The 22,177-nt window shown below is 43.7% G+C and overlaps 1 protein-coding gene across 2 annotated transcripts in view; it reads right to left on the bottom strand.

Moving 5' to 3' along the window:
* Nucleotides 1–1,047: 1,047 nt before the first annotated feature.
* The window catches only part of LOC125538127 (phospholipid-transporting ATPase 2-like), a 34,833-nt gene continuing 13,703 nt past the window's right edge, over nt 1,048–22,177 (bottom strand). For both annotated transcript variants that reach the window (XM_048701427.1, XM_048701425.1), the window contains exons 8-25: nt 21,953–22,057; nt 21,072–21,169; nt 20,837–20,979; nt 19,683–19,779; nt 19,479–19,591; nt 19,210–19,374; nt 18,277–18,431; nt 18,101–18,181; nt 17,882–18,002; nt 16,995–17,098; nt 4,016–4,147; nt 3,467–3,620; nt 2,869–2,986; nt 2,599–2,772; nt 2,434–2,485; nt 1,937–2,064; nt 1,709–1,859; nt 1,048–1,620 (exon numbers count right to left, since the gene is read on the bottom strand). In XM_048701427.1, coding sequence (XP_048557384.1) covers nt 1,384–1,620; nt 1,709–1,859; nt 1,937–2,064; nt 2,434–2,485; nt 2,599–2,772; nt 2,869–2,986; nt 3,467–3,620; nt 4,016–4,147; nt 16,995–17,098; nt 17,882–18,002; nt 18,101–18,181; nt 18,277–18,431; nt 19,210–19,374; nt 19,479–19,591; nt 19,683–19,779; nt 20,837–20,979; nt 21,072–21,169; nt 21,953–22,057 — 2,328 coding nt within the window. In that variant the 3' untranslated portion in view covers nt 1,048–1,383. The remainder of the gene's footprint in view (nt 1,621–1,708; nt 1,860–1,936; nt 2,065–2,433; nt 2,486–2,598; nt 2,773–2,868; nt 2,987–3,466; nt 3,621–4,015; nt 4,148–16,994; nt 17,099–17,881; nt 18,003–18,100; nt 18,182–18,276; nt 18,432–19,209; nt 19,375–19,478; nt 19,592–19,682; nt 19,780–20,836; nt 20,980–21,071; nt 21,170–21,952; nt 22,058–22,177) is intronic.

Genomic DNA, 22,177 nt, shown 5'->3' with positions numbered 1-22,177 from the left:
CGATTCTAATCATTGTGCGTTTCTTCTTCCCCGAGACTCGGTCACATTCTCGTCTTGTATAGAGAGAACACGAGTGATGCTTGTTTCACGCCGTCGTCTCTTGTGCACACAACAACCTTGACAAGCCAAATCCCCATGTGCAGGCGTGTAAACCACACAGAAGGAATCAATGCAGGAGGCCCTAAGTCACCGACACCCAAATCGTCTTCTCCGACTCTGGTGACCACCACCACATCATGATCGATCACCTCCTCCAGCAAACTCTGAATCTCCTTGTCGGCTTTCCTAAGGTCGATGTGGTCCTACCGAAGCCCCGTGTGTCCTACCCGAACAGCCCCTCACCCTTGAGCTCACCCATCGTAATCACATCTAAGGAGGCTTACATGCTCTAGGTAAGCCCCCTGTTGGGTATCCCCTCTTCCCAAGCCTCCCAGTGGGTCTAGTTTGATGCCCGCATCACGCCGCCCTTCACTGGAAAGTTTTCACGGTGAAACTTCGGCCATCTCGCGTGCCCATGCTTGCTTCCCCAGCTACGCAACTCTCCCCGTTAACTCCCGCCTTGACTGCCGTGCCCACACACTCGCTGGCATTCCTCGATGCTACAAAATGTGACTCAAGTACCCCCCAGGCACCCTGGCACAGTCGGAATCTCAGGGTCTACACACAATTAGAAGACTCCTGATGGGCTTTATGCAAATTTGCACAAGCTTACTCCCTAACCGTTGGATCTTCAGCAGGTGCCCCCGGAGGTTACATAGTCGCTCTTCTAAAATGTGCAATGAAATTAAGTTGATAGACAAGGGCGTGTAAAATGGTCGATAATACAGATCTTCTCTTATGGTTCCATGTCATGTAGAAAAGCCAAAAGAACATGTTATAACAACACATTGTATCTCAACATTATCTCCAATACCCCATCTATCAACGAGTGCAAGGAGTATGTGCCTGTGCGCGATGAGGGCTTGCCAGATCAATGCCAAAAGAAAGTGCGGTTTTCTGAGGCTAGCCATTTCACCACATCCAGCCCAAAAGGTGCTATTCTTCTCACATGCACCCGGCTCATCATGCAACTTATCTTTCGGAGCAGAAATAACCCTTAAATTTGGACAACAAAAGGGCTACAGAACTGTACAGCTCTAAGTAAGAAAACAGGAACCTCCTGTTACGACTAAGTAAAACTATTTTTCTGATATCACATGTCTAGCTTACTCAAAAAAAAAACGCATCTCCTGTGAACTGAAACTACCCGAACAAACATTTGATCATAATCCTATTACTGTTAGCTGGTGCAATTTCTTAAGGCCGTCATTGCCTCGCTGCTACAGTAGCTGGTAGGCGCTAGCTGCCAAGGTTGAACTGAACCGCTGATGACCCAACACATCATCATCTGCTAGATGCAGAATCCGAAAGCAAAGGTTGATGGATGGAACTCTTGTTCCTACGCAAGTCAGTTAGTAAATAATCGAGATAGGTCCCAGTCGACGACTCCAAATTCCCCGGGGCTTGGGCATGTCCGTCGGTTTGCTCAATTTGCTGGAGAACATCGATGGCACTAGGTCGGTACACGTTCCTCAAGTATCTAAGAGCCAGCACCGGCCCCATTCCTGCCGCAACAATCAGCTGGGAAAAATATATTTTCACCATACATAACGGTTAGGCCAGTCATAGCTACAAAAAGAGTATATATAACCAACAACAGTAGACTTACGGCCATGGTGATCCAGTATGAAGGTTGATTACACAGATGCCACATGACAGTGTGCATCTGAAGGGTTGGTACCGCACTAAGTATTAAGTTGATCATGTAGAAGGCTACAAAGTTCCCCCATATGAGGGTGATTTGTGGACAAGTAAATGAGCTGAAGACAGAAGACAGAAGACAGTATCAGTGAAGTACGCTATGATGTGCTTGTAGCAACCAACCGTGAGAACTTACTTAGTATCCAGCGTCACCACAAAAGCTTGCAACCAAATGCATCCAGACAGGGCGACCATGGAGAGCTCCTCCATGTCACTTTTCTCATCAGCATATGCGTTGATGGTAATTAGGAAAACAACAAATGCCTGAAACCACAAACGATTAAAATCTCGTTATGGAGATTAGATTTTCATGTGCAGCTAAAGCATAGTGGATGTAAAGGATCATGCATACAGGAAATAAATCAAGACAGAGAAAAAACATCGACTTCATGTACTAATAGTGCACACGGCATTTGGTTAGCACACTGACTGATAGGTGTATGTGTTATTCACTGTATATTCAGGCCTACTGAAAAATCTCACAAGCTGCTCGTCAGCAAGTGGTTTGTGGTCCACAATAGATTGCATTAACAGAGCCCCAACCAATGCATCCACTACACTTTATATTCTTCAAGATACGGAAACCCAGATGAGTACAACATAAAAAGAATGAAAGAGTAATGTTTATTTTACATGGTACAGCGATCGCCCAAACCATTCAGCAAATGTACTGCGATTCAAGAGCCTGGAAACACAATGAAACTACTCATATTAGTCATGCCACAAAACAGCTACATAGCACACTTACAAGAAGCCTCAACAAATAAAAATGAAGGAACGAAAAAATTCTATTTGTACCTCCCAGCTTGAGAATAAAGTAAAATCTGGGGATATCGCAGAACTGTTGTTTCAGAGATATCCTTGTCAAAAATTATTGTCATAACCGGAAGACTTGTGTAGAAAACATTGTAGGCCATCAGGCTAATCGAGTTGAAGATACTAGTTCCAGAAAGCCCTGACGAAAAGGAAAAACTAACATAGGACCCAGGTCAGCAGTCCATGTGTAGTGGCTTCCCAGTATAATCAAAGGTACTGCTAATGGAAAGAGCATTAGGAGGCTAGACTCACAGAATCTGTATAAAGCAAATCAACAGTGACTTGTAGAAAGAGTACTGCGAAATAAATGCTGTGCGATTGTATGAATATCGACCATGGACAAGTATCAACCTTCTGAGAAACTTGAACTCTGCAAAACAATTGGAAAACATACATACTTAGACTTAGTAAAAGTACATGGAACTTGGAGGTAAAGTTCAACAAAAGGATAAGGTGGTAGGGATTCTCAGTACAAAGACATGACCCATTGGACATTCTCTTTTTCAGACGACAAAATGATACCAGTTCATATGGATAAACAAAGGTCGAAGATTTACAATCTCTGCCTACACTAGTTTGGAATCTCTATACAGGGTTCAGAAGACTGGATGGTCAAAACCAGAGCCAGACATGGAGTGGGTTTCTAGGACCTGGCTTCAGCTAGAAAGACGATTAAATCAGCCTTCAAAAGTTCTAGACGACCACATAATGTTTAACATTGTGTCCAACTTAAAATAGTGCAAGCATAAGAACACCTCTGAGCTCAACAATACAAAGGCAGCACTGCCATACACATTACAAGGTAAATGTAAAATCAGCAAACTGTGTAAAATTAATAAAAGATGCATACTTCCAATGCTATAATCAGCAGCTCTTGCAGCTTGCAGTCCCTCCCTACCACTAATCCCTACTCCAATGTTAGCCTCTTGAATCATTCTTACATCATTACCACCATCACCAATTGCTAGAGTTAAAGAGCCAGAGGATTTCAGGATCCCAACAAGCTGCACAAATGCAAAACAAAGTTAGTTTTTAAGTGACCAGCTAAATAGCAGCAGCGCATGATATGTTATTGAGTAGCATCACGATAACTGCATCAATATTTCAGACTCTTGCTCTCTATCAGGATCTACATTGTCCCTCATTAAGTAATTTATTAACATAAAGTCCAGTAAGTCCAGTTGGATGCCACGGCTCCATTTGCATCGAGGTGGATTACAATTGTATGGGATGTCATTAGTAGAATCACAAAAAATAAATCAAAATTGTAAACGGTCTTGCCCAACATGAGGATCTTTGGTACCAAAGACGACATATGCTCATCCCATTCAGTTTTTTAAAAACCAATTTACATGTCAAAAGGTAAGAAAACTGTTGGTAGAAACAGCCAAAGGGAAACCTGTGCTTTCTGCAAAGGTGTCATCCGACAGCATATTGCTGTTCTTGACATCATGGCCAGCTTAGTGAAAGATTCCAGCGAACGCTTCAGAATTATTTCGAGTGCCCAACCATCCAAAACGAATGCAAGATCCTGCATAAACAGATTTGACATGAAGTACTCCAGTCAACCAAAACAAACTATGAACCCATTCAGTAACAGAGTTTAAGTTTGTTAAATGTGCATAGACAAACACACCAAAGAATATGATAGCAAATATGATATGATAGTTCAAACTGAATATACAAAACGAAAAAAAATCCTGAAGATTTAACATATACTCCCTCCGTTCCTTTATCTTAAGTGTATTTGCTTTCTCCTGCTTCTAAAGATTTGAGTTGGTGGTGAGTTCACTCACCCATTCACTCTTCCTCCTACCCATGGGACCCACTGAATCTATACCTAATACTAAAAGGATGAAAGGAGGATTGTTTCTTCCCTATTTTTTTCTACATCATCCCCTCCCATACGGTGGTTTTTACGTATGTCATTCCCTCCCTGTAGTATCGAATCCATCACTGCATGGGACCGACCCGGCCACAATCACCCCACCTGTGCCTACATACAACCACACGAACGACAGGATAAGCGATGTTGCCCAAGATATACCTAGCACATCTGTTGTCATCGTCGATGTACGGTAAACCCCACAAGACGTGCGGCTACATATCGTATGATCCCAGCCGCACGCAGGAACACATACATGGCGATGGCATCGTCGTTGCCGTGGCTGACCATGCCGACGGCCGACATACCACCACATGTGGCACGACACCCGCTCCATCCGACTCCCCTGATCCATCCCCTCCTCCCAGATTCGTCAGCAATTACTCTCGATCCCCTTCTCCATGCGCTGCTCAACGGGTAGTCACACGAGATGGCATGGAGGCGGCCTGAGGGCTGTCATGATCCTGCACATCTAGGGCGGCGCAAGTTCCTCTATGGATACCATGCAGTGCGGCTCAACCTTGGCCGACGCACTCATCCACGACAAGCGCGGCCCAGGAAGCGCTTGGGCGTAGGGGCAGCAGCCGAGCGGCGGAAGCGGTGCAGGGATTCCGATGTGGACGTGGGAACAAGGACGGGTGCTTCCAGATCAGGTGCGACCTGGTCATTGCAACTTGCAACTCTAAGCACCCCTTACCCGATGGCGGGCATCCAAGCCCAACAGATCACGCCATTTCCCGCCCCGCGATCGAGCCGGCGCATGGCTTGTGTTTGGGAAGTTAACGAAGACCCTTCGCCCAACTCCGCAAGTCGGTCAGGGGCTACACCCACCAGGTGCACTATCGTGCCCCCAATATCTACAAAGGACAAGAAAACCGCCCTGTTCATGCTACGCTCATATCGACATATTTTTAGATGGTTTTTGTGAACCGGATGTCTCCAACAACAAAGATAGGGAGGTCGGACACCTTGCTCACCATGCACGGGTTTCCTCGATTTCCTCCTGACGAGCCCGACAGGTCGTGTCATCTCCAACCTCTTCAAGGCGAGCCGGCGCAAGATCATTTTTCCTTCCAAGGATACTCAGGACTCCATCAAGACCTCGCCAAGGATACCAAGACGGCGCATTCAGTTCGACACCGACCCTGATGCAACCGAGCTCATGACGGACTCAGGGGCTACTGACGGTACACAGTACCAGAGGTATCCAACCTCCGAGGAAGTCGGTTGCAAGATCGGCCTCAGGGTGTAGCTATAGCCCAAGCCCCTCGTGCCGAGGAACACTAGATGAAAAATAAATAAAAATCGTATGTCAAATTTGTTTGGCTACTTCCAGATGCTTCCACTCTAGTGTACTATTTCTTTTCTTTTCTTTTCTACCCTACCTACTGTTTTCTAGAGTCTTCTAGTTGTGAGTAGCTATGAGTAGAATGGTGAAACTTAAATAATGTTTTCTAGAGTATTCCAGCTGTAAGTGGAAGTATGTGAAGGCTTCCCAAAGCCTATAAATAGAGGTCCTCACCTCTACTTTGAAACCGAGACTATGTACCCACTACCTATAATAGAACTCGTTGTTCTTATCTAAGATCTTGGAGTAGATCTTGTGCTCTAGGAGTTCTGGATTGAACTCTTGCTGCCATATCGGCCTACATTCGCCTCTAGAGCGATATCTAGCGCAGCACGTTGAAGTTGTTCCTTCAACACTTGTGTTGTACACATTGTAGCAGCAAAGTGGAGTTGCTCCTCCACAACCTTTGTGCTGCTTCAGGTGGCATCAGAGCCTCGTTGACCCATACTAGTTCTTGTTGTCCTCTTCGAGAGCAAGCTGCAGCAAGCAATGGAGCAATTGGAGAAGAGGATCGATGCTGCAGAACAACAAATCAAAGAGCTGCGTGAAGATCTTAATCGGAGATTTGATCAGCTGGTTGAGATGATAAGAAAGGGTGTTCCCCCTGCTACCAATGAAGGAGATTCATCTAAAGAAGAAGAATATGTTTATCAAAGAAGAAGGAGAGGTAATCTTGGAGCAAGACCGCCACAACAACGTGCTGTTCAACGTGCTTCAATAAGGCCAATTTATGTTGAAACTTCTGAAGGTGAAGAATATGATGAAGCCCTTGAAGAAGCTGATCTCTATGCATATCGAAGAGTACCCAACCCTACATATGCAAGGGATACATACAAGGTGAAAGCTGAGATCCCAACTTTTAATGGAAATGTTGATATTGAAGGGTGCCCAGATTAGTTATATGAAGTGGAGACTTTCTTTGAGGTCATGGAGGTTCCGGAAGATCGAAGAGTCCCTTTGGTCGCATACAAGCTGAAAGGAGGAGCCGGTGCATGGTGGCATCGCGTTCAAGAAGAGCGCAGGCTGAGAGGAGAACCTCGTGTGAGAACTTGGCGGCAAATGAAAAGCCTTTTGAAAGGGAGATTTTTACCCGCTGATTATGACCAGATCCTATTTATCCAATTCCAAAATTGTGCTCAAGGAAATAGGACTGTCTCAGATTACACGGAGGAGTTTCTAAGGCTACAAGTGAGGTGCAGCCTTGCTGAAACTGAAGATCAACAAGTTGCAAGGTACATCAATGGTCTCAATGATGCTATTCAAGATCGATTGATGATGCAACAAATCTGGTCCATTGATCAAGCACAAGCTCTAGCCTTAGGCCGAGAGGTTTGTGAGGACAAGAAAGACAAATAAGGCTCCATATCCTCCATATCCTCATACCGAAGGCTCGTCTAGGGATCACACTAATAGTGGAAGAAAAGACCACTCCACCAAAGGCAAAACAACCAATCCCGAAGCAAACTAGAGGCAAGGGTAAGTCCAATGAAGGCCCAAAATGCCATAAATGTGGTGAAGAGGGACACATATCCAGCAGCTGCCCACTAAGGAAATTTGTTAGCACAACTATCCATGAAGGTGAAGGCGACGAGGAAGAATACGAATCTGAAGATGTAGAGGGACAAGAGGTTTGTTAAGAAGAAGGTGAAGAGGTGGTATGTGTGATTCAGTGTCTCCTATGTTCCACACCACAACCTGACAGCACACAACGGAAGAAAATATTTGAGAGCAAATGCACGGTGAATGACAAGGTATGCAAATTAGTGATTGATAGTTGTAGTTGCGAGAATCTTATCTCCCAGAAGTTGGTGAACCATTTAAAGCTTGAAACCCATGATCATCCAAATCCCTACACTATTGGATGGATCAAGAAAGGAGTGAATATGAGGATCACCAAACAATGCAACCTGCCACTTTCTTTGAGCAAGCATTATCGCTCAAATGTGTTGTGTGATGTAGTTGATATGGACGCCAGCCATGTTCTTCTTGGGAGACCTTGGCAGTTTGATGTGGATACTCACAAGGGTAGGAAAAATTCTTACTCTTTCATTTGGAACAAGAGAAAGATCATTATTCTACCAAATAAAACTGATGGTAATATCTCTAAGGAAGAGGGGGAAAGTATGTTAACTATCTCCCACACCTCTAATGAGTTTATGGAAGACTTGAAGGAGGCAGATTTGTGTGCTGCACTTATAGTAAAAGGAGAAGAGCGCCCGGTTGTTGAAATTCCAGCAAAGGTACGTGGCTTATTAGCAGAATTTTATAACATACTTGGATAGCCACAAGGCCTGCCACCGATGAGAGGAATTCAACATAGAATTGACTTAATTCCGGGAGCAAATTTTCCTAATCTTCCACACTATCGAATGACCCAAAAGAACATGATATATTGAAGGAGAAAGTGGAGAAATTGCTGCAAAAGGGGCACATTCGAGAAAGTATTAGCCCATGTGTTGTACAAGCCCTGCTCGCACCAAAGAAAGATGGATTTTGGCGCATATGTACGGACAGTAGAGCCATTAACAAGATCACTGTAAGGTATAGATTCCCTATTCCCTGTCTGGATGATATGTTGGATCAGCTTAGTGGAGCAAGAGTGTTCACAAAGCTGGATTTAAGAAGTGGATATCATCAAATCCATATCAGATCCGGGGATGAATGGAAAACCGCCTTCAAGACAAAGGAAGGATTGTTTGAATGGCTAATCATGCCATTTAGACTTTCAAATGCACCAAGTACCTTTATGCACTTGATGAATCAAGTCCTTCGACCCATCTTATCCCACTTTGTTGTGGTTCATTTCGATGACATCTTGATCTATAGCAAGGATGAGGCTGAACTTCCAGGCATAGATCAAATAAAGGAGTTGTATGAGGATGACGAAGACTTTGGCCATGTTTGGGTGAAGCACACAAGGGGCCAACCATTAGGTGATGACTATTTGATGCAAGATGGCTATCTTTTCAAAAATGATCGTTTGTGCATTCCAAGAAGTTCTCTATGTGACAAACTAGTTAGAAAGCTCCATTCAGGTGATCTTAGTGGCCATGTTGGAAGGGACAAGACTATTGCTAACCTGGAAGCCCACTACTTTTGGCCATAACTAAAGAGAGATGCTAGAAAGTTTGTTCAGCGATGCCTATATGTCAAACCTGCAAAGGCCAAGTCCAGTACACAAGGTTATACATGCCTTTGTTTGTTCGTGTTGCTCCATGGGAGGACATCTCTATGGACTTCGTCTTGGGCTTGCCAAGAACAAGACGAGGAAGTGATGTTGTATTTGTAGTTGTGGATAGAATCTCTAAGATGGCTCATTTCATCCCATGCCGCAAGACAACGGATGCTCATCATGTGGCAAATCTGTTCTTTCGAGAAGTGGTCAGACTTCATGGAGTACCAAGGTCCATCGTCTCAGACCGTGATAGCAAGTTTCTTGCTGCATTTTGGCTCACTTTGTGGAAGCAATTCAACACTGAATTGAAGTTTTCTAGCACTGCTCATCCACAAACAGATGGACAAACGGAAGTGGTGAACAAGTTTTTGGGTAATCTGATCCTTTGCACTTGTGGAGAAAGAAAGGGACAATGGGATTTGGCTTTATCTCTTGCAGAGTTCTCCTACAATAACTCCAAGCATAGATCCACAGGAAGGAGCCCTTTTTCCATTGTCTACACTAATGTTCCAACACATGTGGTGAACCTGGAGAAGCTACCATCAAAGGGAAACTCAAAATCAGCATTGTCCTTTGCTGATAATTACATTGAGCTATTTGAAGAGATTCGTGGTGCTTTGGAAGCACAAAATCAGAAATATAAACAACTTGCTGATTGCAATAGGAGGCCAAAATCATTTCAAGTTGGTAATAGGTGATGGTCTACATCCGAAAAGAGAGGCTACCTTTAGGTGTTAAGGGGAAGCTTAGGCAGCGAAGGTATGGGCCCTTCTCTATCATGAGGAAGATAAATGATAATGCTTATGTGATAGATCTTCCAAACGACATGGGCATATCCAACACATTCAATGTTGCGGACTTGACTCTACCATCCAGAAGAAGCGCTCTATGAAGATAACTCGAGGGCGAGTTCCAAACAACTAGGGGAGAATGACGAGGAACACTAGATGAAAAAGAAATCGTATGTCCGATTTGTTTGGCTACTTCTAGATGCTTCCACTCTAGTGTACTATTTCTTTTCTTTTCTTTTCTACCCTACCTACTGTTTTCTAGAGTCTTCTAGTTATGAGTAGCCATGAGTAGAATGGTGAAACTTAAATAATGTTTTCTAGAGTATTCCAGCTATAAGTAGAAGTATGTGAAGGCTTCGCAAAGCCTATAAATAGAGGCCCTCGCCTCTACTTTGAAACTGAGAATATGTACCCACTACCTATAATAGAACTTGTTGTTCTTATCTAAGATCTTGGAGTAGATCTTGTGCTCTAGGAGTTCTGGATTGAACTCTTGCTGCCATATCGGCCTACATCCGCCTCTAGAGCGATATCTAGCGCAGCACGTTGAAGTTGTTCCTTCAACACTTGTGCTGTACACATTGTAGCAGCAAAGTGGAGTTGCTCCTCCGCAACCTTTGTGCTGCTTCACCTCGCCCTGCCAGCAGGCCTCCCAATAAGACCGGCCCACCAAGCCAACTGTTGGCCCACCAGGGGCGACCTTAACTTGTACTCCAACATACATGTATCAGTAGATCTGATGGGACTCTACTATGTAAACCGACTTGGGCTCATGTAACCCTACCCCTCGTTCACCTATATAAGGGGAGGTAGGGGCCTCCCAAGTCGGCATCCAATCTATGCCAAGATCTCTCATACGAGACACCAATCAATACAATCAGACATGCAGGATGTAGGGTATTACCTCCACCGCGAGGACCTGAACCTGGGTAAAATCGTTCATCTCATGTGCACCCCATTCTAATCCATTCTGATCCTCTATGCGTACTCCGCCCCATGAGCAACCCTATCATGGGATTTGCCTGTATTATGCACCGACATCCACGGTTTTGACCCTCTTCCACACCATCAGACGCCGATTGCATCAACCTCATCTTCCCCCATGTCCTCCACGGATGACCTACCAGCAAAGGCGGTTACTACAGCCAGCTGTGTCGCCCGACGCGGCACCTCTAGGGTCTGGTCACTGCCAGGAGTTGCAAATCCGCTAGCCTCCCCTACCGCCCCTTCTTAGGTCCACGTGGAGCCACCACCGGAACATGGTCGTTGGCAACGCACCCGCACTGATGGCGCTGCCGAAGGTTTCCTTCCTGTCGATCTTGCCGGCGGCCGTGGGCGTGGTGAGGATCCATTGCAGCTTCAGTTCCGCGGCCGAGACAGTGCCCACGTCGAAGACTATATCGTTGGATTGTAGGCTGCATGAGAATTGGGTGTCCCGGCGCTTGGGGTTTCCCTTGGCGGGGCCACAATCTCTGACAACAACAACAAAGCCTTTAATCTCAAACAAGTTAGGGTAGGCTAGAGGTGAAACCCATAAGATCTCGCAACCAACTCATGGTTCTTGCACATGGATAGCAAACTTCCACGCACCCCTGTCCACTGCTAGTTCTTTGGTGATACTCCAATCCTTCAGATCTCTCTTTACGGACTCCTCCCATGTCAAGTTCGGTCTACCCCGACCTCTCTTGACATTATCAGCACGCTTTAGCCGTCCGCTATACACCGGAGCTTTTGGAGGCATGCGCTGAATATACCCAAACCATCTCAGACGATGTTGGACAAGCTTCTCTTCAACCGGTGCTACCCCAACTCTATCGGCCACAGTCTCTGCCCGGGACACAACAGGCCACACGGAAATGCAAGGTCACTGGGGGGTTTCAGTGAGAGAGGAGCTCGCTGGCAGCCGAGGGGTGCTCAATGGAGATGAGTGGGCGTCATGCAGGGAGTGGAGGGTTACTACTTGCTCTCGATTTGCAGAAGAGATATATTGAGGAGGAAACTGCCATGTTGCAGGCTGCTAGATTTGTAGAAGAGAGATATAGAGAGGAGGAAACTGCCATGCTGCGGGCTGCTTGCTATCGCACCAGCTGCTGCTGCAGGCTATATGGCTTAAGAGAGGAAGTGAGATAAGTTCTTCTGGAGAGAAATATTGCTGCTTTAGGCAGCTGCAGCTTGTTCAGTGCTGCTATATGTTGCTGCTGTATGCTAGATGTTGAGAGGAGAGACTGGCTGACTTACGTCGTTTCACTGATTTTTGCACATGTAAGGTGAGCTGTGGTTCATTTCTTCCTTCTATTTGACTCTTTTCATTTGTTCATTCCATATATGTCAGTTGTAAATAAGTTCAGAGACAGTTGTTGCTGAAGAAAATCAGAGAAGTAGGGATGAACACCATCTATCGGAAGCAGATTAGGTGGGTTTTGTTTTGTTTGTTCCTAACTGTGGCTCAGTTCGCATGTGTGGGATGATTCAGTTCAGTTTGTTTTAGTTCTACAGTTCACTATGATGAGCTCAGCTGTAGTTGTGTTTTCAGAATAGATTTGGTGAGGTATAATTGTAAAAATAGCTTCGGCACCTTGCAGTACCATGGAGTTTCTTTAACGTTGATTGATGACATGATTCCTATGTTTCGGAAGGGAACACTAGCAGGGAGGTTGAGATCGAAATGCTAGAAGAAATTGTGCTGGGTGAAGCAACCACTGGAGCAAATATCAAAGGTATGGCAATTTTTACAACCTAATTTTACACGTGTGAATATTCTTTTAATATAGTGTCAAAAATCAGCAGGAAGCGAGGGAGGAAAATCATGCCCGACAATGTAGACAATTGTTTTTTACCTCTTCTTTTTTGCAGATCGAGACGAATTGGAAGCCACGAGCAAAACAAAGAGAACGCTGGGCAGCCGATGGGAGGTGGCGCACGAACACCAGGAGGCAGCAGCCGGAGGGGGCGAGCTGGAGGGAGGCAGACGGCACCCTAGGGCGGAGCGGGCGGCGGGCGAGGCGAAGACGACAGACAAGCAAGCGAGCCTCGGAGCTGCCTGGTGGCCGGCACGTGCAGCTGACTGTTTGGCATCGGCCGGCGCAAGCCTCGGCGCTTGATTGCGGTGAGGACTACTCAGTGGTCATCGATGGCGGAGTCAGAATCGCTCTCGCGGAGGACTGATGACGCGACGCCGGGCTGCAACCTCGACAGCGCTTTTCTCCTTGGTGGCGTGTGGGTTGCCAGGTCGCCCTGTATGCCTTGTTTTTGGGGGTGTGATGCGACGGTTTTTGCCCGGTTTTCCGCTAATTAACTGGGCAATTCTCTTCGATCTTTTTTAATAAATCGGGCCCCAAGGGACCGCGTTTCAAAAAGTAGGACATGGATAGAATGATGATCTGATATGCAACAAGCAAACACATCATTAGTGTTTTGGCTTACCTTGCAAAGTAGAACAATGCTATGTATAGTAGCATTAGCAGAAATGTCCATTAATACATACGATAAGAAAATAAATAACCAGTTGTTTCTTGTGTAACTTTAGAAGATCTTGATTGGATCTTTTGAATAACCGAACGAGGATAAACTATTTTTGGCTCTACTTTCATGTTGTTCCGTAGCGTAGCATCTGCATCTAACTAGTTTCGTACTCTCTCCGATCCAAAAAAAGTGAACTAAAACCACGACACTTTTTTGGATCGGAGGGGGTACTAAAATTCCACAATGTAAGGTGCATTTGTTGTAATCCCACATAATCCTGTTTTGACCCCTCCACCACATACATGGAAATCTCACGTCCTCATGTTAAAATCAAACAACCTCCCTAACAGGAGCCAACCTCCCAATGAATTGGTTGAAAAATAAACTCCCAATCGATTGGTTTGCATGCGCTGCTCATTCCTTGGGATATGTCGTTGCATGGGCCATGCAAGGCGAGTGGGCGATCTGCACGCGCCCTCAAATCACTGGATGATGTCCACTTAATTGATACTAGCAAAAGGGCTCGTGCGTTGCAACGGAAAAAAAAATATCACACGTGGTTCAAGATTTTAGCAATCCAAGCACTGACTTGCATATGTCTAGTTCATTCAAGCACTGGCTCTTCTGCCATGACCTCTAAGCTCATCCTCGCTTCATTGTGAAGTCGAGAGAGTATCCATATCGGCATATATGCCAGATTATTGCTACACCTCACCTTTAGTCTTTTTATTTTTGAAGAGGCTTGTTGATTGTCTATTTGGGGACATATATAAATTGATGGGATCATATGTAAATTTGTGAGGTGGTACTATTTTTGTTTGGAGTAGATGATACTTCTAATTAATAAAGAATTTTTTTATGGTACCGAAAGCTGGCCAATGACCCAATAAAGAGAATAGTAAAATGGATGTGGCTGAATCATCTTCTAAAAAAGGGATGTGGCTGAATCATAGGCAGCCTGTGGCAGTGAAATAAAAGGCCGCTTTCCCTAAAAAAGTGAAATAAAAAACATTCCTTCTAAAAAAAGGGAGCCTGTGCTCGCTGCAGCCAGCAGTCGCCGCTCCTAGCGCACGCACGCATGTAATGAGCCCAAGCGAGGAGAGGCTGAGCTCTTTCCCGGCATGCCATCTCCGCCGCCTTCCTCTCGGCTCCAGCCGGCGAGCCCAAATGTCCGCTATAACCTTGCGTCACCGCCCTTCTCTATGCCTTCTCCCTTCCCTTCCTCCCTCTCCATGGTCCTCTTCTTCTCCCGTCTCTCTCCTCCCTCATCTCTCTCTCCTCCCTGTTGTTCATGTACAATGAAGCGATTTGATGGGTAAAGAAGTGTGTCTCTATCAATTGGAGAAAAATTCTTTGTTATTTGATCGGTGATTGATGTAAAAAATAATCCTATTCGGTGAGTGCTCTCCCGTGTCCTGCCCACTCGGGTGCCCATTGCATTTGCATCTGGCTGTAGACAGCGATTCGCTGTCTGTCCTCCGATACTATCTTCTTAGCCGCCCTCATCCTCGTCTCTCCCCCCATGCATTTTCTCCCCATACTCTCGATTCTCTCTTCCTTCTCTCCCCTTCTCCCTGTCCAGCGGGGAACTACTGCCGTGCGCAGCCCTCCCAGTCCCGCCTCAACGGTCGCCACTGCTTCAAGGCCTTCCCCGTAGGCTCTCGTTCCAGATCGGATTGGATCGAGGCCACCATCGAGCCTCCCGAGCGCCTCCACCTACACCTAGCTCCAGCGCCCTTCTTCCTCCACCATTTTTCTTTTTCGGTTCGCCATGAGCCAGCCAGCAGGGGAGCCTAGCCGCTGCCTTCCAGGTCGCCGGAAGCCGGCGCCCGTCCCGTCCTCCCCCCCTGCGACCGATGCCGACAGAGCTGCCATCGACATTTTTTTATTTCTGGAAGAACTAAATACTCTAGATAACAACCTTGTAATCATGATACATGATTTTTATATCGCAAAAATCTCATCAAATTTGTATTTAAATTTACATGGATACAAAAGACAAATCGTGTTGAGGACTACAAAAAATAAAAGGATTTGACAATTGAAACTTCATTACTATCTTTTACCTGGGAGCTCTTCCACTTGTGTGACATATTATCACTGTGAATACTGTGAGAAGAAAAGGTTAATAACGTCGCACATGCATGGTTCGTTCAGCAATACCACGTAATCGCTCCTTCCTACTCGTGATACCTCGTCATGGCTCCAGTTCCTCCAGTAAACCCGCTCGCGATCTCACCTGAGATGGCGGCTCTGCTGACGCTGGGGCACATGCTTTTCATCTGGGCGATCTTTCCGCCTTCCATCTCCACGTGCACGCTCCTTGTTGATCTAGAACCACTCCCACTTGAGAGACAGCCGCTGCCACTGGTACTCATGGTGCTCATACGCCACCTGCTACTCGTCTAGCTGCACCACATGCCGGCGCATCCACTGTCACACGAGCTCTGGTTCGCGGCCTGTCGACGGTGGCCGCAGTAGCTTCACAACCAATGGCCCCTCTTTTCCCACCTGTGATCTCCTCGAGCACGCGTGTCCCATCGTCCTCTTTCTCTTTGCATGCTGCCATCGTGCTTCTGACGCTTTCATGCTCCTTGTGGCAGCTGTTGTGTTTGCGGTAGAGATTGTTGTCTGAGCCGATGGCGCCCACAATCTCATCGGAGCCGGTGGAGCTGCAGCAGGAGCGGAGGAGCTTCTTGGCTTCTTGCTGCTCGATGACAATGATGACAAAGAGCGCGCAAACATAGTCTCGCCAAGGGATGGCAGTCCGCAGCGAGCTGCGAGATTTGGCGTCGATGTCAAACCTTTGGAACAGGTTATTATCGCTGAGAGCAAGGTGCGCCAGGGTCGCCCTACCTCTGGCAGGAGATCCTACACTTTTTTGTCAGGATGATAGCCTTCTTCCATAGCCGGCTCAGGGGCATCTTGTCTGCATGCTGATCGGGTTCTTTCCCAATCTGATGCAGATGTGCAGCTTGTCCGATGCTTTATTTGTGGCTTCCTTGTAGAATCAGATTGAAGTTTATTTCCTGCCATGTCTATCTATGCACTTCCTTGTAGAACTGTATAGAAGTTTATTTCCTTCCATATTTTAATCTACATGTACGTGCTACAATCAAACTCCTCTAGTCTTGTTTAAAAAAAAAAACCTCCTATAGCCTCGCACGCTCATATCCTTTTGACGTATATATACCTTTTTATGTTTCTTTGGTCGTACGTGTGCACATATATTATGCAACGTGACCTAGCTCTAGACAGCCAAAATTTAGTACCACCTCACGTATATGTGTTAAATTCGAACTGAAAGCGTAAATTCACGGGAAGAAGCGTATTGTGACGGTGGACCCAATGAGTCAATCCGTGCTTTATTATTATATATATATATAATATATATATATATATATTATAGGGAAAGATACCTGCTGCTAACCACCAAACTAATCGAGGGTAATTTTGTCTGAAATGCTCCATAATTCTGCTCTCATTGTGCCAAAAATAATACAGCTCAGATAAAGGAACGGGGGGGAGTATGACCTAAAGGCATTGCAGCTAATGTAACGTATTGTCTGAGCATCTAATGTTTTGACGTAAGACTAATGTCATTTTCTCATGTATACCATTTCTGCTATAAAAATGGGGTACAGAAGATATTTGCCACATATAAGATTGATTTGATACTACCCGTGTAAGGTACAATATGGAATCCAGAAAAAATACCTTTCTTTCCGACGCAGTCTTCATAATTATCAATGCCCTCTCTAAGCTCTGTAATATGTCATCTTCAGTTTTTCCATTGATGGACAACAATTGACCTTTGGACTCTGCAGGAGATACAAGAGCTGCAGTGATAATTTTGGCAACAGATTGATGGATACAAGGTAGTGTTGTCTTATGATCAATGATCTGCAGTACTGACCACATGGTAAAGTATAAATTTATTTTATAAATTAGGTGATTACCAGAGGGTGCAGAAGAAAGAAAATAGCTTAATGGCAAAATTGTGTTCTTGAGATGCTTTTCCTGTTTATACCACAAACGCATTCCTGTCTATACCACAAATGAGTGTAATACTGGCAATATGGTTGTGCAAAGGCTATTGAGGATTTGGGCCCTCTGGAACAGTCATGCAATAAATGTCCTACACCTACTCTAAATCTGTTTTAATGTGTGGTTTTTGTTTCTGAGATGCCTGCAGTAAGTTGCCATTTTAATACATAATTCTGTTTTGACAAATACAACTTCTCAGTCTGGTGGTACAAATAGGATGATCATTTTGTGACAGTTAGCTGTCCATGAACTCCTAGTAACCATCGTCGTAACTTAGAACCAACCATACCACGCTTATTGGCAAGAACGAACTAACATCTTATACTGGAAAGAGATTAAGATGGTAGACGAACCACGCAAGAACTTTCAATGCTTGAACAGATGAGTGAAATACTAGTAACTAGTAAAAGTAACCAACCGATAAAAGCACCAATGAAATAATAAAAGATGAAAGAGGCTTGGTGGATTATTCCTCCTGCTCTAAGACAATTCATCGCAACAGGACAAGTGTCACAGAACATTTGCCAGATAATCTATTTCTAGTGATAATACAGTACCAGGTGTTATGAGGTTACAGAGAAGTCCAATCTGGATTGCTGTAGTTTGCTTATCACCAGTTAGCATCCACACATTGATTCCAGCCTTCCTTAGCAATTTAATAGTTTCAGGCACACCATCCTGCCAGGTCACAACAATCTATGAGAAGGAGAACGGCAAGCATGCAATTGCACAAGTAATTCCACTGGTTATTAAAAAAAACAATTAACAAATAATACCTGGAGACGGTCCTCTATGGCGGTGATACCAAGAATGTGAATACCTTGCTCTAAGCTGTTACAGACTTCGGCAATTTTATGCTGTATATTATGAAGCTCGTAATATAGCTCAAAAATATAAAAAGCTACAAACCTAAGTGGACCATTATGAACTGGTAAGGTCGGGAGTGATTTACCTCCCTGTTGTCCAGTGAGCAGCTAGCATCTTGAAATTTTTTGGACCATTCTTTATATTCATCTTCTTCTAAGTCACGGCATCCCAAACATAATGTTCGCAGACCCAAATGAGAATACATTTCTACTGCCTCAAGATAGGTCTTTGTTTGTTGTCCTGTCATTTATGTGCTAGAAAATTGATTGTCTTGTATAACAAAAGCCAGGTGTTTAATCATTTGATGCATTCCCTCAAATACCATGCTTTATTGCTATGCAAACTTTTTTGGTATCAATTGGTGCCCAAGCCATATGTTCATTGAAGGAGTGAACCCAAATGGGTGATTGCATAGCATATATTGACATGTTTATTATAAAATAGAGTAGACACACACGGTTTCATCGAAGAAAAAACACACAGAGTAGAAAAGCCCAAAAACCTCTGCCTCCTGCTTCAAGTTAAAACTGGACACAACTTAATAAAAAAATCCATCAAGGAAGACAACTTGGTGCTGAAAGAAGAAAGAAATGCCCAACAGTGCTATCATCGATCATCATGCTCACCACATGGTTGATCAGGAACACCGCAATGCTTACGTCTTCAACGCTGAGATGCCTAATGTTCGGATGCTAAACCAACACGAAGCTTCAGGTTGTGCTCCAGTCAATCACATGATAGACATATTTTCCCAGGAGTGGACTAGTCATACGCTTGTAAGTATTAAATTTTCTATCTAGCAATGCATCGAGAACACAAAGTTTTGCTTTTTCTGAAGAAACAAAGTTCTGAGAGGCACTTTAATCTAGCAGGAAACAGGTTTGGAAGTAGCCCAAACTTCAGTGCTAGCCTTCGTACAATTAAACAAACAAATGAAGGCATGCAAGAGTGTATGAAAATTTGAAGTATAATAGAGGAAATACAATATTTGGGAGATTCGTACTGATAAACCATGTACCTGGACAAGAACGTGGGAAAATAGCTTCATCAGCACCTTTAGAGAGAAGAAGAAACTTCCCACTCTTGACCTCCTTTACCACAATAGACATTCTTTTGCGATCAGAAGTGAACTCCAAAACATCCAATACCTCATAACAAAATTTAGAACCATTGAAACAAATCTCTGCAGAATATCAGATGAAAATTGATCAAGCAGACAAGTAACAGAAAACCTAAATAGAGTAAGAAGTTCACCATCTTAACAGACTCTATCAAGCATTTACTAACCAGCAATGCCGCTGCTGTCTTTACTTGTAAGCAACATATTCAGGTTTGATGCAGCATTGACCAAAGCTTCCTCATCTTGTGATTGTGCTTTGTATGAAATAGTGTCGTCATTGCTAAAATTATGAAAGGTATAAGGAACAATGCAAATCTCAAATAGGCATGACAATTCAGAATTGTTTTTCCTTAAAAATAGTGAATACTTGCCTTTTGATAGGAACAACTGTGTTGCAAAGAGCCATCACCATCAGAAATTTGACTACATCCGGATCGTTACTAGAGACAGCATTTAGAAGTCTGGCATCTAATTAGAGGAGAAAATACATCTTACAGGACAAAAAAGACAGCTATAGTTTGTTTTCAGAATAATATTTTTGGCATATGAATGATAATACAATAAATGGAATGTTCAACAAACCCGTGAGAAGAATGCCCAGTATAGTTCTTAATACACACACATCAACTTGCCTACATTAAAATCGCAAAGAGAAGTCTGAAATTTAAGATTATTGATCCTAAAGATGACATAATTCAGCTCCATCATCACCCTCGAACTGTGCACATACCTTATATAGATATAAGGTGGGTATTTCACCTCTTAGTTTCTGAAATAAAGGTATTCAACTACTCTTTACAAAAAAAGGGGTATAAATTACCTTTGTTGGCATATAACAATATAACACAATCTCTGCAAAGCAACCGTGACCAACTCTTTGCATCCACACGTATGTAGTGATCAAGAAACAGAAGGTTAGTAGAAGTCATGTGGTATTTAGTGTTGAAACATATGGCCCGCTGTCCTACGGTCAGTTCGAACTTTTGGGTGAACTGGTTGGTGCATCCGATTCAATATTGTACCAGAGCCAAGAGGCCTCAAGTTCTAGATGCAACTAATACAGTATTTAATAAAAATATTTGCGGTCTACATCTATCCTGCGTCTAAATACTGATGGAGCCTAGAATTGAGAGGGAGTGTTGAAATATATTGCCCTCGATCAGTTCCATCCAGTTAATTACTTAGAACTTCAAGAATAGACAACACTGGCTTTGAAGTTTGCAAGGCCCGCACACATTTTGAGGTCATCAATTTGACCAATGACATATAAGCTATTTCCCCGGTTAGACTGATGATGTCAAAATGCGTGAGGGCCTTAAATACGTTGATGGAGGGAGTACTTAGTCAACAAATGAAAATGCATGTGCTTCGCATCCAATTGCATGAAATATTTGGCAGTCAATGAAGAGCTTCAGGTACAGCTCGTACTTCATGCAAAAGAACACCATGTTTCATATCAAGCCCTACTAGATAAGCTAAAAATACGCCTGCCGGGATGGGACGAACATCGAGAACAAGTTGATACCTTTTAAAGCATCTCCAGTGTTATCTCCGTATAGAACACCACTTATGCAACATCTTTTGAAAATCATTCTATTCTCTGTCAATGTCCCAGTTTTGTCGCTTAATATATATTCAACCTGCCCAAGGTCTTCGCTAATAGCTGTGCTGAAAGAGGTACTTATATAAGCTCTAAGATATAAAGAACATAGGTCTGATGAACACCTAATTTATACGGATGAATAAACTATATCACATACTTAGCTGAGTGGGCAGGTGTATTTGTTTCCGGATCAAACATTTGATCATCACAATCAATAAACTTTGCGTATACACCTTTAGCCAAATCAAGAGTAACCTAGAAACACTAACAAAGTTAGGCAATGGAACTTTATTTAACACTAAGCAGAAGAAACCTTAATGTAGTTAGTAGTCAACTCTAATAGTGGAACACTCTACAGTTGAAAGATCGGGCAATTAAAACCACTTAGGTCATCAATGAACAAAATATGAAATGCACTAGTAAGTAGAATTAAAAAAGATAGTACCTCATAAATGAGGTTTTCCTCACAGAAAGAATCCATAAAGTTTGCAATCAAACATCTAAAGAGAATTTTTGTGTAAGCATGAACAAGCCAATGGTTACCATGATGGTGGCGGTGTAGGTTTGTTCGCTGAGAGAGAATAGTTCAATTGACAGTTTCTCTTTCAAAAAGAAACGGAATAGTTCAATTGGTAAGAAAAATCAGACTAGCATGTACCAATGTCATGCAATCTCAATCATTCAAAATTAGAGTTGATGGCTAATTTGTTCAGGCTTAAGGTTTTGCAAACTGGGCTTCCAGGCAATGAGCAAAGCCCAGGATGCAACTAGGAAAGAAAATCCAAGGGCAGGTGCTGGGCTAAGGCCATCAACTCTATATATTCAATCAAGAATGGTGAACTAGCATTTGCACAAAAACATCTTAGTACTATTTTCTGTACACTATCATGAATGTTAAGGATCAATACAAAAAAATCCTCTTGCAAATTCTTTTACAAATAAAGTTTCAAAATCAGAGCTTTGTGCATTGCAAATTTGCAAGCTGGAGTACCTCAAACAAACAGAACAAGAAGGGAAAAAATCAACTTATAACCATACCTTTATGGAAATCGGAATCATTATTGAACACAGTAGTTCAAAGCGCAACGGGATAACCAAGAAATCATACCATGGTCTTTCAGCAGGATACATGAGATACCATAGCTGCACAAAAGGACACAAAGTAAACTAATAATCAGATCAAAGTAAAAATAGAATTTCATTCAATCCCTTGCAGATCTAGATTTAAGAGTAGGAGAAAGTCTACAATTAGCCCCTCAACTA

Source organism: Triticum urartu, chromosome 2 (assembly GCF_003073215.2).
Source record: "Triticum urartu cultivar G1812 chromosome 2, Tu2.1, whole genome shotgun sequence".
In the NCBI taxonomy this organism is placed as follows: Eukaryota; Viridiplantae; Streptophyta; class Magnoliopsida; order Poales; family Poaceae; genus Triticum; species Triticum urartu.
Note: the sequence above shows the minus strand (reverse complement) of the source record. Positions and strands in the feature narration are given on the sequence as shown.